The sequence below is a fragment of the Aphelocoma coerulescens genome, chromosome 13 (assembly GCF_041296385.1).
Source record: "Aphelocoma coerulescens isolate FSJ_1873_10779 chromosome 13, UR_Acoe_1.0, whole genome shotgun sequence".
In the NCBI taxonomy this organism is placed as follows: Eukaryota; Metazoa; Chordata; class Aves; order Passeriformes; family Corvidae; genus Aphelocoma; species Aphelocoma coerulescens.
In genome coordinates, this window is record NC_091027.1 from 3,740,431 (window position 1) to 3,757,796 (window position 17,366).

Sequence of the window (17,366 nt, forward strand, 5' to 3'; positions counted from 1 at the left end):
ATGAGCTGCCTGGGGTTACCCCTGGAACCCCCCAGGCCTGTCCCAGGATGCCTCCCCCGAGACTCCTGGGGCTGGTGCCGGACACCCTTCTGCAAACTGCCCCTGGCTGTCCTGGGGCACTTTCACACCTCCCAGGGCGGTCCCGAGACATCCACAACTCCCTGAAAGGAGGTTATAGCCAGGTGGGAGTCGACCTGTTCTCCCTGGCAACCAGTGAAGGATTAGGTTGGACGTCAGGAAGAATTTCTTCAGGGAAAGGTTTGTCAGGCATTGGAATGGGCTGCCCAGGGACGTGGTGGAGTTACACCCTGGAGGTGTTTAAGGAAAGTCTGGATGTGGCACTTAGTGCCATGGTCTAGTTGACATGGTGGTGTTGGGTCACAGGTTGGGCTGCATGATCTCAGAGATGTTTTCCAACCTAAATAATTCTGTGATTCTGTGATTCTGTGAGTCCCCAACTCGGCCCAGGGCGGCGTTCACTGCGCTGCCACTCGGAGCATTACGGCTGAAGTGCTCCGCCGTGAGGTTCAGTGGCGCCGCTCTTGGGCTCATTACGGCAGGAGGCGGCGGGCGCGCCCATCTGCGCAGCGCGGGGGGGGGCAGCGCGGCGCGGCCGGTTCCATCGGCGCAGCGGGCGCGGGGGCGCCATGAGGCGGGGCTGAGGCCGGAGCGGGAGCGGCACCGGGACTGGCACCGGCACCGGGACGGACACGGAGCCCGGCGGGCCCGGCCGCCGCGCCATGCGAGCGGGCTGAGCGGCGGGCAGCGCCGGGGCACGGCACCGAGCGCCGGGGGCGCGCCTCCCGAAGGTACGGGGCGCGGCGGCGGCCGCAGGCCCGGGCTGTGTGGGGCAGGGCCGGGGCACCAGGGGGAGGCGGCGGGTAGGGCCCGGGGCTGGGGGAAGGTGGAGGGCAGCCCCCGGGCAGCGGGACGGGGAGGGCGGCGGGCAGGGCCCAGAGCGATGGGGCGGATGCAGGGCCGGCGGGGCCCGGTGCGGCGGGTGGAGGAGCGAGCGCGGCCCGGTGCGGCGGGTGGAGGAGCGAGCGCGGCCCGGTACGGCGGGGGCGGCCGGGCCGGGCCCGGTGCGCGGAGGGGGCGGATGGCCGGGGCGGGCGGGGGTGGCGGCTGCCGGGGCATCGGGGCTCGGGGAAACGGCCGTAAAGCGCAGCCAGGCCCGGTGCAGCCGCACGGCGGTGGGAGGAGCCCCCGCTGCTCGGGGAGCCCCGCGGGGACAAGGGGGGCGCGGGGAGGGAGCCGGAGCCGGAGCGCTGCCGCCCACGGGGGATGTCCGGGCCTGCCCCGGCCGGAGCCCCTTCTCGGGGGCTCCCGCGACCCCGGCCGGGCGGGAGTCAGGGGCTGCTGCTGAGGCTCGTGCTGTGTCCTCCCGCTTGGCATCTCGCGGTGTCCCGTCCGCCGTTCCCCCGGACCCAGTAAACTGTGCCAGCTCGGGGCAAGCCCCGGCGTGGGACAGGGAGCGGGAGGGGAAGTGGTGAAACTCTTCGGAAAGTTGTCCCTGGGGAGGAGGTAGGAAACAAACGAGCCCGAAGTGACAGGGTGGGGGTAGTGGCACCCGGGGTGGTGGCAGTGGGACAAGCCGTGCCACCGGCCCGGCAGGATCTGTGCTGGCAGCGTGGGCTGCGTGTGGGGCCCGTGGCAGCCCTGTCTTACGGAGGACGTGTGGGACCGCGTTGTGGGCGGCTGGGATGCGCTCCAGGGTTTGCTCTCCCGGGCAGGAGTTGAGCTCTGCGGCCAGGCAGGTGCTGTCTTTCCGTGTGGGGACAGCCCCTCTTCCCAGGAGCGCAGCTCTGTTTTGCGCTGGTACCTTGTCCACCAGCTCTGCACCGGCCCCGTGCTCCAGCACAACTGGCTGTATGTGCCTGCGGCTCCAGAGATCATCCCTGCGCTTGCCTTCTTGCTGTCCTGTGCCAGTGCCTTGCTCCATCTCTCTGTCACCTGCGCCTATGTCGGCTCTGACGCCCCAGGACCTCGAGGCCCCCCTCGAGGTGGGGTCTTGTGCCTCGGGGAGATGCGCAGGGCAGAGCCCGGCGGGGCAGGTGGGTCCCCGGGGCCAGGCAGGAGCCCCGGGAGGAGGAGCAGCTGTCGGAGGGGAGCCGGCTGCGTCTGATGTCACTGCGGTGCATGGTGGGTAATTATGCACGTTGCAATGAAAATAATAAGGCCGGCTCCATAGTGGTGTCTAAAAATACTGCTAATGCGGAGTGCCTGCTGGGCGCCTTTGTTTGTCACCTTTGGGTGTCTGCTCTGGGGCTGGCCAGGTGGTGTCACACCCCTCGAGCAGTAGGTTAGGTTTAGCAGGTGAACTGTGCCCCCTCCATGCTTCCCCCATATCGGGACACGGTGCCAGCTGAGACAGGGCAGGTGTTGGCATGGGAGGTGAGGCAGGAGGCACCTGTGTGTGTTTGGGAGGCTCCAGTGCCACCACCCTGCATGCAGCCATGTGAGGAGTCTCGGTGGGATGGCAAAGCTTTGTTCCCCCAGCCTTACTTGGAGCTGGGCACTCTGAGTGGTGGCTGTTTTGTGTCCAAGAAATCTGTCCTGATATCCCGTGGCAAGTACCAGCTGGTTCCAGTACAGATCAGGATTTGGACCCTGGTGGTGTGGTCTGTCCATCACTGGCATTGTGTGGCCAGGGCAGAGCTCACTGGAGTTGGGGCTGCTGGACCTTTCCCCTGGGGCTGCCACCATGGTGTGTCCTGGCACTGACAGGATTTGGACTGTGGCAACTTGCTGCTTTCTGGCTGAGCAAAGGTGGGAGGGAGGAAGGGATATGCACCTGGAACAGAGGGAAACGATGTGATAGGTGCTGGGCAGCACCTGGGCACTGGCCCAGGCCAAGGGCTGCCCAGCACTCTGATGTCCACTCTGTGGGCTCTGCCTGGATGCTCTCAGTGCAGTTCTGGCAGCTGCTGTGGTCCCTGCATGTGCTCCCAGGCTCTGGAAGCTCCTGCTGCAGCAGAGGGAGAGGCTTGCAGGGGTGGCGAGAGCCATCTGGATCCCTGGTGGGCTGGCAGGGGGAAGGTGTTGTGTGGCAGGGCAGCAGCAGAGAGCTGGGAAGAGCAGGAAACACTGAGCCTGTGTGCCTGAGTCTCAGTGACGAGTCTCTTCCGCTTTGTGTGCAGGGAGGTCAGAGAGGTGGTGGCTGCTCTTGGTTCCCAGCTGGTGCTTGTGGTGGGCTCTGCCTCAGCTGTCAGCTGTGGGAGCTGAGCCTTGTCCCTCTTCACTGTGAACAAACAGGGAGATGTCACCCTGCTGGCATGCTGGGCTGCTTCGCCTTTAGGGTCATGGCTGTGTTCTTGGGGGCCCCTTCACTGGAGAGGGAGCATCGCTGCTGCCTCTGCTCTTGCCCGGTGCTAACTCCAACCTCTGAAGCCATGCGTGGCAGTGGTGTTCCCCTGAGCAGTGAAACACACTGTCCCTACCTGCTGTGCTGCATGGCTCCCTTTGGTGAGCAAGGAACAAGGAATGGGGAGAGGAGACTTTGCGAATCCCATTGATCCTCACCGTGGAAGCTGCGTGTTTGCATCTGCCTGCTCGGGACCAGGGCTCTGTGAGGGGAATTGATCAAGCTGTAAAACCCAGAGCCAGCTAATGAAATAGGGACTATAGATTTTTATTTTAAATGGAAGAGAGTTTAGGAGAGATTTAATTATCCTTGGTTTATGGACCTGTTAGAGGAATGAAATAACAGCTGGCAGGTAAGGGCTGGGCTTCAGCTCATAGCACTTTTCTCCCAGATGTCTGCAGAACTGGTCAAGTTCTGCTACCCAGGGTAGAGCAGGGAGTGATATGAAGTTCCCTGGAGCAGAGTTGGACAGGGTGAAGTTCTGCTTATCCTGCCAGGAGTATGTGTGCTGAAATAGCAGAGGGGCTGGCCCTGGGCAATTGTGGCTGGCGTAAGAACAGCTCTCCTTGTCCCTGGGGCTTGGCGTGGGCCAGTCCTTGTGCTAGTGGACATCAGAGAGTTCGGGAGCCCTGTGCTCACTGGGCTGTCTCCCTCCAGGTATCGTTTTCCCGGGGCTGTGGGCACTGAGCTCTCGCTGACGCCCTTGTACCTGCGCAGTGTGTGGAGTTTGTAAAGGAGAGCTGCAGAGCGCTGGGATTTGCTGGGCTCAGCTGTGTGTTGGACACAAGCTGTAACGCTGTCACTACAGCCACTCCTCCTGTGTGCATCCACTCCACCATCACGTGAGGCCGGCCGCAGGGCACGGCTCGGGAGGTGGTGGTGGCAGGCGGCACGGCGCTGGTTTTCGGCAGAAAAGCCTGGCTTCTGGATGCTTTTGGGGTTTTCACCTCTTTATTGAGGAGCTGGTGCACAGCATTTTCCCACCATCCCTTGGCTCCCTGCTTGGACCAGTCTGGAGAAACATGGTTTGCCACCTGCCGTGTGTGGGTGATTACTTGGCCAAGGGGTTTGTGTACCCACCAGGCAGGCACAGTCCGTAGGGTGCCAGTCTGATGTGTTCAGAGACTGCTGAAACATCCAAGGAAGCTGCTGGTGCTGGAGAGTCCTCCCAGAGGCCCTCTGACACTGGTGCAGGAACTTGGGAGAGCCAGGCCCTGAGCCCTGCGGTCATGGAGTTGCATGAGGATGTTGCGTGGCTCCCTGACACAGGTCAGTTCCAGAGGGGAGCATTGTGGATCTGTGCTGTCAGCTCACAAGGGTGTTGGGAGAACCCAGCCTGCCGACTCTGTGGGCAGCAGAGCTGCACCATGGTGCTTATCCTTTCCTCCATGCTTGCACCTTCAAGTCCTCAGCATTTCAGGGCAGGAGCTGTTTCCTGGAGGGCACAAGCAGTCCATAGGGCCCATGGCCAATGTGGCATGTCTGGGTTTTCTGGAGCGGGGTGGTTTGGGAGGTCTCCACACTTGGCTGTGTGCATGGCAGAGGGCGAGGTTGAGCAGTGTCCCCAACAAGCAGCGCTCGTTGCAGGCCTTGGGAATATTATCTTCCAGCTGCAGGCTGGTCCCTGGAGACGTGCCCTCACTGGCTGCAGAGCTGTAGTTCTGGGTCTTCTTTGGCTACCCTGGAAAGCAGGATGAAGGTTTTTAGCTCAACCATGCAGAGCAGAGGACTGGCCTCTAGTGCTGTGTGTTAGGAGCTGCTTCCTCTTGGGTGAACCTGTGTCATGGTGATCCAGGCCTCCGGCATCTTTTGCTCTTGCCCCTGGGAAGGGAGGGCCCACTTTGTGGTCCTTCTTCCCGCAAGCCTGGCAATGCTGAGGCGCGGTCCCCTCCGGCAGATTGTCTTTTCCCTGCTGTGCTGGTGGGGCTCCCTAGCTGCGTTTGCATTTTGAGCCAAGTGTCTTAGTTGGTTTTCTATCTGTGCCTGTGCTTTGGGAGAGTGGTGAACAATAAAAATCTGCCGGCGAGAGCTGTAGCAGAGGTCAGGCAGCTCCTGTGCCCCAGGCTGCTCTCTTGTCACTGCACAGTCGCGCTTTGTGCACGGGGGCTGTCAGCTTGAAAGTCATGTTTTTGCTCTTAAAACCAACCTCAGGCACTGGTGTGGGGTTCTCTGAGTGATGTACGGGGACGTATTGCAGCAAACCTCCTTTGCACTTAGGGTAGTGGTCACTCCCTGTTTTGGTGCATCTTGTAAGCAGCCTCTTGGCAAATTTTAAATCAAGGACAAAGGAGGGTAAATGGTTGCTGAAAATCCTGAGTTTCTCTGAGCTCCTTTCTGAAAATGATCGTTGCAGGTTGTCGGTGTCCCTGCAGGCTTCTTAAAATGCAAAACAAACCACCCAGCCCAACTTCCTGACTGTCACTAGCGCTTTCAAGAGACGCTTCGTTGGCTGAGCGGTAACAAAACTGTTCTTTGCCATCCACCAGCTCCTGGCTCTGCCTGTATCCCTTTGCAGGAACTGCTCTGCCCGAGTGCAGTGGAGAGCAGTGGGGAAGGTGTTTGGAGTCTGGCTGCTCCTGCCCTTGGCTGCTCACTTGACAGATGCCATTAACACTGTCCACAGCATGTAGAGAGAGGGCTGGACTCAGAGAGATGCTTGTGGAGAGGTGGCAGATGAGGTGGGGACTCCAGGGATGCTGTGTGGGGAAGAGAAAGTGGGGTGATCCCTCCTCCCCAAGCTGGCTCTGTCCCAGAGAGATTGGGTCTGTTTTAGGAAAGGGCTGTCTGAAATGAGAACTAAAAGTGAAGGGCAGAGGAGTACGGAGATGTGAAGTGCAGTGTCTCATAGTAGGAAGGAAAGGAAGGACTGGGGAGGCTACCCAGGCAGCAGGTTTGGGATGGATATGGTGGCATTTGCTCTTTTTCTCCCACCCATGTGCAACTGAGCTGTGGAACTGGCTGCTGCAAAATGCCTGGGCAGACAGAGGTGTGTGTAGTTCAGTGTGCTTCTGTTCAGGGGAGAAGAGGCCACCCAGGTGAGAGGAGGACACAACCCATTCCTTGATGCTGCTGAGCTACAGAGGTGGCCAAGCTGGACCCAGTTGCTGCACCTGCAGCCTTCTGGTCATGCTGTTCAGGTCGTGCTGGTGTTTCTAGGGCAAGTGAAGGAAGGTGGAGATCTCTGCAGATTATTTACCCTGTCCTAAGGAAATGAAGGCTTGTTGCAAGCTTACTGTTTATTTGTGAGTGTTCACTCTGCTTTGAACTTGCTGGATGGTGTCACTTGGGGTAGGTGTCACGTGTGGATGCTGCCTCCAAGGTCTCGGCTTGCTACAGGCTCTGGCTCTCAGGGAGGAAGGTGCTGCTAGTTCTCCCTCTGCAGTGCAGCTCATCCATGCTATTAGACATCAGAGAATCCACGTGGGAGAGATCGACAGGAAACTGGGCGTTATCAGTTCCGCTGCCTGTGCAGCTACTCGCTCCTCATGTCAGCATCCTCCACGTGTGTGTGGCTGGAGGCGTTTGATGGGAGTGCTGTCAGCCCGGGGGTGGGAGTGGGTGGTGTGTGATCACGGCGGAGGCGTCCTGCCTCCACTGCCAGTGAACTCGGCTCCACCGGGTGTGCGGAGCAGGGAGGGAGCTCCTTGCTCCCCCATCTCCACGGTGGAGAAGCTGCTGATGTTGGAGTGTCCCATGTCCTCTGGTGCTTGTGTTGGGCCTTGGATAGGGTAGGGACACTTCTGCTGCTCCCCCCTCCTTGCAGTCTGAGAGCTTCTGTGTGCTAGATGCTGGTTTCTTCATGCTTTTTTTCTAGGGCCGGGGGAGAAAAGAGAAGGATCTGGGGCCTCTTTCTCTCACTGAACTCGTGTGAGAGGCCCAGGAGAATGTGGAGGTGAAGCATTGGCACACTGAGTGTTGGGGAGAACACAGGGCAGACCAAGCCTCCAGTGGGAGATGTGCTCTCACCACTGGATCACCCTGGCTAATCCTGTGTCAGACCTGACCTATATATGGGGCAAGGGAGGTGGCATGTCTGTGGCAGCAGATGGTCTCTTAAAGAGCCTGGGCTTGGGGAGGCTTCGTCCTGCTGGCCCCTGGCTATCCTGAAGGAAAGGATGGGCCACCTGTCAGCTGTGGAGCAGCCAGGTTCAGCCTGAGCAGCCCCTTGCAGGTAGAGAGCTTTCTAAGGCTTACTGGCTGTCCCACTCACTAGGGGTGTCACAGGTCTCCGTGGCTGGGACCCCTTGTGCTGGCCTAGAAGCAGTGACCAGCCTTGCTATAGCATCGTTTGGGCCCCTCACATGGTTTTTCAGGCAGAGCTCTGTACTTGGGGCATTGTGATGTTGGTGTCTGTGTGCATGACTGTGTCCCTGAGACAGTGTGGGTTGAGCTGCTTCCACATGCTCTGGTCCTGTGGCCGGATGTGTGGTGCCCCATCCTCACTGGGCGTAGCCGTGTGCAGTGTGGCTGTGCCATGGGAACGGTCCAGCCTGGCTGGGCAGGGAGCATGTGCAGCATGTGAGCTGTGTTCCATCGATGGCTTCTCCTGATGCTGTCCTGAGGACATCGATAGCTGCTGCCCGTGGGGGAGCTGGTGATGCTGGAGCGGGTCTGGAGGGAGTGTGTGCACAGATACCCACCCACCATCTGTGGCCTCTGCCTGCTGCCGGTGCTCTGCCTGTGTCCTGTCAGCCTTGTGAAGGTGCAGTGCTGCCTCTGCCCACAAACAATGGCAAGGTCAAAGGACAGAGTGCTGTTTTCCTTCTCTTCCCTGTAGTCCCCAGCTCCTGAAGCAGAGGCTGTGGTGGAACAGACCTGGAGGGTGGTTGTTCAGGTTTGGGCTGATTCAGTCCTTTGGCTCTTCCTCCTGGAGTTCTTGCCTGAGTGCGTGGCTCTGACACCATCACAGGTCTGCCCTGCTGTGCTGCCTTCCTGTCCCGTGTGTCTCCTACCATGGGGACAGAAGCAGTTGGCCGTGGTGCTACTGACAGTCATGGTAGAGGGATCTTGCCCCAGAATGCTCTGTGTCCTGGAGGATCCTCGAGCCTGGTGTAGTTCCTCCTGCATGCCTGGATTTGGGGTGAAGAGGTGAGAGCCTTGAGAGGGGCCTGAAGGGACCTGGGCGCAGGGCTGGAATCGGGCAAAGCTGAATCTGACTGCTCATCGCAACAATGAGCTACTGAATTGTTAAATCGTCGATCTGAGGTTTTCTTTGAAAGGGGTGATGCTACAAATTAATTAGCTCCCTTTTGGTTGTTAGCACTTTAAAGCCCAGCTGTCAGGGGAGGGCTGGTTTATAGGCATTACATCAGGGCTGCCGGCTGGCTCGCTCGCCTACCTGGGAATTTCTAAGTGTGCGTTGTAACCGGGGGAAATTTGGCTCGGATGCAGCATCTGGCGCTCAGTGGAGCTGCTGCGATGCACCGTCCTGAGTACGGGGATTTGGCTGGTGCCTGAGCGGTGCTGCTGAAGCACACGGGGAGCCGGTGGCTCGGCCTCTTGCTGTACAGCTCCCGGGGAGCCGGTGGCACAGCCTCCCAGTGTGTGGTTCCCTGGGAGCTGGTGACTTGGCCTCTTGGTGTGCAGTTCCTGGGGAGCCGGTGGCTCTGCCTCTCGGTGTCCAGCTCTCAGCATTAGCCACCAGCCCTCAGGTGAGCTGCAGGTGTGCAGGAGATGGTCCGAGTAGTTCTTGCTTCTTGCTTAAATAATGTGAGAGAGTAGGAGGCTTTTCTGGTGCATGAAAGTTTGAACTGGCTAGAGATGCCCTGGGAGAGCTGTTGGTGCGGGCGAGGGCTCGATGTGCTGAGCGGGAGTGGAGCAGCTCCTCCATGCTCCCGTCCCAGCGCGGGAGGTGGCGGGGAGCCGAGTCCCTGCTTGCCCACCCCCGGGTTTTTCTGCCCACCAGCACAGAAACACGGCGACTCCCGGGCACACGGGGCTGCCGTCCCCGCGGCCCACCGGGCTCACGGAGCTGCCAGCCCGGTGACCAGGGGCCCGGGAGCGATGCGGGGGCGCAGGTACGTTACCACCAGCCTTAAGGCCTGTCGCAGCGGGGCGAGGTGGCCGGTAGCGGCACCAAGCCCCTTGAGAAACTGGGGGGTGCCCGGTTTCCCCCGTTCTGGGCCCCTCTCGGTGGTCCCGGGCGGGGGTCGCTGCCCCGCGTGGCGGCCCCGCGCTCCAAGATGGCTGCGGACCGTGACACGCCTGGTCACGTGGGACGCGCGCACACCGCGCCGCCCCCCCCCCGCCCCCCGGTGCCCCCGGGCGCCCCCCCCTTCCCCCCCCGCGCCAGGCGCGCGCCCCCGGTGCCCCCGAGCGCTGTGACTCGGTGCGGTGCGTCCCGCTGGTTCTTAAAGGGACAGGCGCCTCCCGCACACCCCGGCCCGCCGCGGCCGCCCCGCGCCGCGGAAAACAAAGAGGCACCGGAAACAGCGGCGGCGGAGAGGGGGGCCGGCCCGGCGGGAGGCGGGCGGGAGGGAGGGAGGGGAGGGCCGGCGGCGGGCCGGCGGGGGGGGCAGGCCCGGGCCCGGCGTCGGCGAACAAAGAGCGGCGGGAGGGAGGGGGCGGGGGCGCCGCAGCGGCACCGGAGCGGCGGCCCAGGCCATCGGTGCAGGTACGTGCGGGCCGGGGGGGGCGGGAGCGGGGCGGGGGCGGGGGCCGGCCCCCGGACCCCCGGCGGCACCTGCCCCGGGCGGCGGCGGCGGAGCCCGGCGGCCGCCTTTGTTATTGCTTTTGTTTGGCGCCGAGCACATGGCCCCGGAGCGGCCGCTCTTAAAGCCACAGCTCCGCACCGGCACCGGCAGGGCTCCGCGGCGGGGGGCGCGGGCTGGGGTGCGCTCCCGGGTGCCGGTGGCCGCGGTGCCTCCCTGGGGTGCTGCACGGTGGGTGCTTCGTCGGTGCGCTCCGGGATGTGCTGTTCGCCCCGCCGTGAGCCGCCGTCCCGGACACCCGGGATCGGGGGGTCGGGTTGGGGGTCGGGGTCGGCCTTCCGAAGGGGCTGCCGGTGCGGCGGGGCCAGCGGTGACCCCGCTCCCGGGGGGAGCTGGCGGCGCTCGCGTGGGAACGGCGGGGAAGGGGCCACGGGAGAGCTCGGGGTGCCGGGACGGAGCCGGCGGCGGGTGGCAGCGGCGTGGCAGGACCCCCGGGGCGGGCGGCAGCCCCGGAGCCCGGCTCTGCCCGAGCAGATGGCACCGGGCGTGAGCGCTGGCGCGCTGCTAACTTTGTTCTCGGCGGGGCCCGGGAGCCGCCTCCCTCCGCCCTTCCGAGGGGCTGCGGGACCGCGATCCTCTTCGCTTCGGAGCTGCGGTGGCCTCCGCGGGGTCGCGGTCACCCTGCTCGGCATGAGCGCGGAGGGAGCCGGGTGTGCCCGCTCGGGACAGGAGGGTGGGCACCTTATGGGTGCTGGTTGTGGCAGGACGGGGGCCGGGCCAAAACTGTCCCGCAAGTCGGGGGTGCCGTCCTGCCTCGGGATGCTGTCCTGGGGTTCCGAGAGCGCAGGCAGCCCCCCGCTCTGGAGGTCCCAGGAACAGGCGAGCCCCTGTATGGCTTCAGTGTTCCTCTGCGGACGTGCTGCCCATCCCCAAGCCTATCGATGGCTGTGGTGCCTGGTCTGGAAGGTCCCAGCTGGATCACACAGGACCTTGGTACCACGTGTGCTCCAAGAGTGAAGATGTGGAACTGGAAGCAGTAACACCTCAGAGAAGGTTCTTCACAGTGGGGCTAAACCTGGGCTGTTGCTGCATTCTGGCCCCCAGCCCACTCAGGGTCACATTGCAGCTGGGCAGAGCTTTGAGGTGGGCAGAATAAACTCGGTGTGGAAGGAACCTCCTGTTCCAGGAACCACCCTTTCCTGGTGACAGTCACAGACAGGTTCCTGGGGGGCTCAGCCTGTGGCTTTTGCTTTTTTTTTTTCCTTTTTCCTGCCAAAACAAAGAGAGAAATTTGCTTTCAGCTTCCACAGTAGCGTGGAGATGAGGGTGAGGATAAGAAGAGACCTGTGTGTGGCACGGGACTTGCCCCGGTGGTTGTTGATACCCATCACCCAAAAGTGACACTGCAGCTTCTCCCTGCTGGGCTGAGATCCCCCCTCTGAGCAGCATTCCCCAGGCTCCAGGTCCCTGAATTGTCTTTCCTGTCCCCAGTGTGTCTTTGCCATGGGCACTGAGGAGGAGGTGGGGCTGAAGAAGCTGCTCTCAGGGGGACCTCACCAGCATGCAGTGAGCTGGATTTAGGGGCAGGTGGGCTGCAGTGCCAAGGCTGTGGCTGCTGCCGTGTGCTGGCCCGGGCCTGTGGAGGCTGAAGGAAGCTGGGCAGTGGGAGGGTGCCCAGGGAGGATGTTGGACATACACAGAGCCTAGGGAGGCTTTTGGGACCTGGGAAAGCAGAGCCTGGGGAAGCCCAGCCCCAAATGCAGATGTCTCCTCTGTGCAGTGCCAGGCTTCACTGGGACTGAGGGTTCGAGCTGAGTCCTGGAAAGGGGCTCTGGTACAGGAACACCAGTCAGGCTGGGTGCAGGAGGGGAGATGGGGCAGGGCCAGGGCACTGTTTCCCCTGTTCCATTGCCTTGGGGAGCAGCTGGGGGAGCAGAGCTGCATGCTTGGCTTCAGCAGAGCCCATGCTTGTCACCTGCTCCATGGGGATGTGTGGCTGCACCGTTTGCAGCAGGGAGTTGAAGTGCACAGCCCTGACAGAGAAGGGCCATGTGCCTCGCTGCCACCACCAGCCCCTGCGCCTGTCACTGGGGCAGCAGTGTCACTCCAGAGTAGGATGTGCAAGAGACCAGCAACAAAGAGCACCCCCCAGAGCACAGAGCAGCATCAAGGACCTGCTGGGAACTCCCCATGCCACTGCTCAGGCTCCCTGTTGGCCAGTGAGCAGGCTGGGATGCTGCCTTAGCCACCGGGCTCTTCATCACTTTCTTTCCTCTGTGCCAAGAATAAGTGCTTCTCTCTCTCTCTGTGTCTGTATCGTGCATGGGGGGGTGACTCTGGCCATGAAGGGCAGGGACAGTAACAAGGGGGTTGGGGACAAGCTCTTCCTAGCCCCTCTCAGTGCCATATCCAGCCCCAGGAGATGGGGTGGGTGCAGCTCTAGGTAGAGGAGCAGCAAGAGCTCCAGCTGTCAGCATCACCATCCTTGTGGGGATGGAGTAGCAGACTGAGCTGTGGGGGGACAGTGCCATGACCTGCTGTCCCTCTTGCAGAATTCAAGGTGCTGGTATCTTGCCCTGCCTTCAGTCTGAGGTCCCGTGTGCCCATCCGTCTCCCAACGTCACCAATGCGACCATGGGAACTGGCAGTGAATAGGCGGCCGCCCTCTGCCCCTTTTGCCCAGCGCCGTTTCTCGGGGGGACCTTGCAGCAGCCCCGACCACCTCCGGCGAAGGTACGGGGTGCAGGGTGGTGCGGAGCCCTGTCCCTTGTGACACGTGGGGACGTGGGGCCAGTTCTCTGGTCCTGCTGGGGCAAGGCACTGGCTCCCAGTGGGGCTTGGGGGAACATTGACAGGGAGCACATCCACCTGGCCCAGATGAGGGGTCCCTGGGGAGCAGGGGTCCTTTTTATGCTGCGGACACGGAGAGGGCATTTGCAGGGTGAGCAGAGAAGCTGGTTCTGGAGCTGCCCGGCCTGATGTGGCCTGGCACAATGCCCTGAGCATCTCACCCTGGGCATTGGGCTGGCACTAATCCTCCTGTGTCCATCCTGCCTGGGGCTGTGGTGCCCCCCTGGCCTGGGGGGTCACTCCTGCTCTGTTTCTCTCCTGCGGTGGCCCCGCAGCCCCTCTGCCAGGCGTCAGTGGGGACGACGCGACCGACCTCTGGCAACCCTGCTGGGCCAGGATGAGCCCCAGGTGCACCCTGCCTTCCCCCAGCAGCCACACATCCCTGTAGATGAGCCCCGCGCCTACGCTCTTCCCAGCACGCCGCCACGAATGCTTCACCCAGCCGCTCACCCGCCCCACCAGAACCCATTCATGGTGGATCTGCATGACCAGGTAGGTGCTGCAGCCCCCAGCCTCACTCCTAAGTGTGATCCTATGGTGGCATTGGGCTGGTGTCTGGATTGGTGACTTGTCCCTGGGTCCCCTCTGGGCACTTGCTGCTGGGATCGCCCAGCCCTGAGCCTGCTGGTGCTCTTGTTCTTTTAGCATTTAAATCTTGGGGCCCCTCTGCCTGCTGGGCATGTCCAGGGTGGTCCCTCCTCCCAGGGGCTGGGGAGAGTCCCCTCGTAGGGTTGTTCATGTGACAACTGTCATCATCATCCATGGTAATGGTGATGTGTTCGAGGCTGTGTCAGCCTGTCTTTGAGGAGGAAAGAGGGGTCCAGAACTCCCTCAAGCTGAGCCCTCACTCAGCCTGTTCCTCTGGCCACACCAACAGGATGGGCATGCCAGGTGTTTTGTCCCAGTGCTGAGTGCCCAGCATCCTGCTGCTATGACCCTGTCAGGACAGGGACAGCTCAGCCAGGGCTGTACCCTGACCGTGTCCTCGGCACCTTGTCCTCAGGTGCACCAGGGACCTGTCCCTCTCTCCTACACGGTTACCACCGTAACGACGCAAGGCTTCCCCATCCACGCTGGCCAGCACATCCCTGGGTGCAGCACCCAGCAGCTCCCAGCATGCTCAGTGATGTTCAGTGGACAGCACTACCCGCTCTGCTGCCTCCCACCCCCGGTGAGTCACAGCAGGGGACGCCTGGGGACAGCCTGGGCCGTGAGTGCCCAGAAGTCGTGTGGGTACCTAAGCCCACTGTAGTGCAAGTTTCTGGGAGCACAGGGTCCTTCGGAGGCCCTGGGGAGGGGGTAGGGGTGTCTGATCCTTGTTTTTCTCTCTGTCTCTCCTCACAGCTGATTCAGGCATGTGCCATGCAACAACTTCCCGTCTCCTACCAGACATTCCCCCCCATCATCTCCAGCGACCATTACATCCTGCACCCACCCCCGCCACCAGTGCCCCCCCACCAGCCGCCCCACATGGCCCCCCTGGGGCAGTTCGTACCTCTCCAAGCCCAGCATCCACGCATGGTGAGTTGGGGTGGAGGGACGGGCTGGGGATGTGACGTGCCCACCGCTTTGGGGTCTTGTCCTTCTGCCACCCCTGTGGGTCTAAGCTGGGGGTGGTGTGCAGGGTGCCCAGGGTGCCTCTGTCTTCATAGCGTCAGGAAGGTGTAATTTGGGATGCTCCTCCCAGCCTAACTGTTTCCCCCACAGCCTCTGCAGAGGATAGACAATGACGTGGACCTGCGAGGGGAGCAGCACCCCATCGCAGGCTTCACGTACCCTCCGTCTCACCACGCTCCCACGCTGTCGCCCTCCATGCCGCTGCATTACCTCCCCCACGACCCGCTGCACCAAGAACTGCCATTTGGCGTGGTGAGTCCCTGTCCTGTGGAAGGGTTGGGGACACTGTAGGGCTGGCATGACTCTGAGTGCCCCGTCTCTCCCTGCAGCCATACCCCCACATGATGCCCCGGCGGCTGAACACCCAGCGGTACCGGCTGCAACAGGCGCTGCCCCCACCGCCACCCCCTCCGCCGCCTCCTCCGTACTATCCGAGCTTCCTGCCCTATTTCCTGTGAGTACTGGTGGGGATATTGTAGGATGTGTAGGGCAGGGGTGGCACTGTGGATGGGGGCCACAGTGGCACTGTGTTGGCACAGAGGGAGGGCTCTGCCCCCTGGGGATGCTAGGGTGGGGATTGTGGCCCCATGCTGACTGCCCTGTCCTTCCCCCCCAGTTCTATGCTTCCTGTCTCGCCGACGGCCGTGGGGCCCACGATCAGCTTAGACCTGGACGTGGATGATGTAGAGATGGAGAATTACGAGGTGCGTCGGCTTGGCTTCCCCACAGTGATGGGATGGGAGAGCTGGGGGGGTTTGCTGATTGCTCTTCTGGGAGGAGAGAGCCTTGGAGGGGTGCTGTGCCAGAACATGAGACGAGCTGAGCTGGCTTCTGCATCTCCCTGCAGGCACTGCTGAACTTGGCCGAGCGGCTGGGGGAGGCCAAGCCACGAGGACTCACCAAAGCAGACATCGAGCACCTCCCATCCTACCGCTTCAACCCTGAGAGCCACCAGTCTGAGCAGACCCTGTGAGTGAGCCACCCGTCTGAGCAGACCCTGTGAGGGGTGGGGGGCTGTGACCGGCACTGGGGCCCTACTGACGGCTGCTTCCCCCAGGTGCGTCGTGTGCTTCAGCGACTTCGAGGCCCGGCAGCTTCTCCGCGTCCTGCCCTGCAACCACGAGTTCCACGCCAAGTGTGTCGACAAATGGTTAAAGGTACTGCCTGTGCCCGCTGTGGGGAGCGGGGTCACTCCCTGGGGTGCCGTGGGGGTAGGGTGCTGCCTTTTGGGTGGCCTCAGTTCCCTCCCTGTGCGCACTGCGAGCTGGGGCCCAGCACTGTGCAAGGCTGGGTAAGCCACTCCTGGGATGTGTTTCCAGCCTTGCCAGTGGTGCATGGTGGGTCCAGTGGGTGCCGCTCACTTGCCTCTGTCTCTGGTTGCCCGCAGGCGAACCGCACGTGCCCGATCTGCCGGGCGGACGCGTCGGAGGTGCAGCGGGAGGCGGACTGAGGCTGACAGGCGCTGTGCCGCACAATTCGCTAGAGGACGAGGACGCCGGGCCGGGGCGGGGGCCGCTGCCCGCTGCTAGGGCTTGACCCTGCGCTTACCCCCCCTCCCCAAAGCCTCTCCTCGGATGTGGTGAGCATTGAGCAGTCCGGGCTCCCGGCCAGCCCTCCTCCTCCCCGCCAGGGCACGGACTCGGCCGGACGCCTGCCCGCTGCGCTCCCAGGGCCCCGAGTCGTGTTGTGCTGGAGGCGGGAGGTGCGTGGCCGTGCCCTCTGTGCTCCAAAGACGCTGTTGTTGCTCCATCACTTTCCAGGTCTTTGTACTTTGCTAGGGAATTAGTGGTTTTTCCCTTTGTCACTATTTTTTTTACGATTTTTTTTTTTTCCTTGTTTCATTTTTATTTCTGTCAAGTTTTTGGTTCCTTGGCCGTTTGCCCCAGGGGTGTGCAGGCGGCTCCTCCCCTCGGCGTTGCTCTCGGAGGACGCGGGGAGGAGAGAGGAGGGAGCGCTGCGGGTTTGATGCCGGCAGCACTGCGAGCCGGAGCGCCGGGCCGGCCCCGGGGAGAGCCGGAGGAGGTGGCTGGCGGAGTGCGGCCAAGGTGGGACACCAGCAACCCCGTGGCGTGGCTGGGGCAGAAAGGCAGGAACACAGCAATGCCTCTGTCCCCGCTCCCGCACGCAGCCCGGCACGGCCCCTCTCCTGCCTCGGCTGCCCTGGGGAGCCCCCAGAGGGCTGTGGCTGCTTGGGGTCTTTTGCCAGTGGGAGGATGGTGCTGGCACAGCCCTGGCCCTTCTCCCTGTTCATTCCCCTGTGCCCGGCCAGTGCAGCTCCCGGGGCCAGGCCATGTGGCATCCTGCAAGGCAGCCAGGCTTGAGGAGGGGACACCAACCTCGTCCCTGGGGCCATGGGCGTGTGGTGTCCCCGGTGTGCTGCCCAGCCCCCGGCTCCTGCTCGTTTCTCTGTCCCGAGGACGTAAATCGAGGTAGCCCCGTGCCCCGTCCTGCTGGCTGGACGGGCGCGGTGTCCCCGGCCGGTGGGCAGCAAGGGGCTGGGCTGTGGCCCCCGGAGCCGGGGGGGGTTTATTCATAACCTCGTGGAGTATTTTCAGTGCTACCCAGGCCTTGGCCCGGCTGGTGCGGGGGAAGCTGTGAGCAGCCCCCCTGCCGCCGTATCCCCTCTGCCCATGCAGGGGCCGGGGGAGAAGCCGCCACGCCGCCGCCCGGCTCCATCAATCCCGCGTGGCCGTTGTTTTGCATGATTAATTAGCGAGGAGGGTGACGGGAGGCGGTGGCAGGGGCGGTGGTGAGAGCACTGCCCTCCCCTCGTGGCGCGTCGCTGACGCCTGGGAGCCTCCGAGCGGACGCCAGCCCTATGTAAATGTTCACAAATATGCATGCATGTCTGACCAGCTTGGAACGTGGTCTTGGCTACGTCTAGC

General features: G+C 62.6%; 1 protein-coding gene across 2 annotated transcripts; it reads left to right on the plus strand.

Annotated features, from left to right (window-relative positions):
* The first annotated feature begins 657 nt into the window (after window positions 1–657).
* On the plus strand, window positions 658–17,366 carry RNF44 (ring finger protein 44). 2 transcript variants are annotated; one of them, XM_069029132.1, is made up of 11 exons: window positions 658–809; window positions 12,567–12,747; window positions 13,140–13,356; window positions 13,868–14,035; window positions 14,209–14,385; window positions 14,572–14,733; window positions 14,811–14,935; window positions 15,098–15,185; window positions 15,329–15,450; window positions 15,539–15,638; window positions 15,869–17,366. In XM_069029132.1, exons 2-11 carry the CDS (start codon window positions 12,641–12,643, stop codon window positions 15,929–15,931), a joined length of 1,329 nt encoding a protein of 442 aa, XP_068885233.1. In that variant the 5' UTR covers window positions 658–809; window positions 12,567–12,640; the 3' UTR covers window positions 15,932–17,366. The 2 variants fall into 2 exon arrangements, with proteins under 2 accessions (XP_068885233.1, XP_068885232.1); XM_069029131.1 differs by lacking the exon at window positions 658–809 and adding an exon at window positions 8,410–8,452.

Bases quoted from the DNA above. Each gene is read 5' to 3' on its own strand.
- RNF44 (XM_069029132.1), top strand. From the start codon at position 12,641: ATGCGACCATGGGAACTGGCAGTGAATAGGCGGCCGCCCTCTGCCCCT. The intron at 14,036-14,208 runs GTGAGTCACAGC...CTCTCCTCACAG, and splicing joins TCTGCTGCCTCCCACCCCCG to CTGATTCAGGCATGTGCCAT. The intron at 15,186-15,328 runs GTGCGTCGGCTT...ATCTCCCTGCAG, and splicing joins TAGAGATGGAGAATTACGAG to GCACTGCTGAACTTGGCCGA.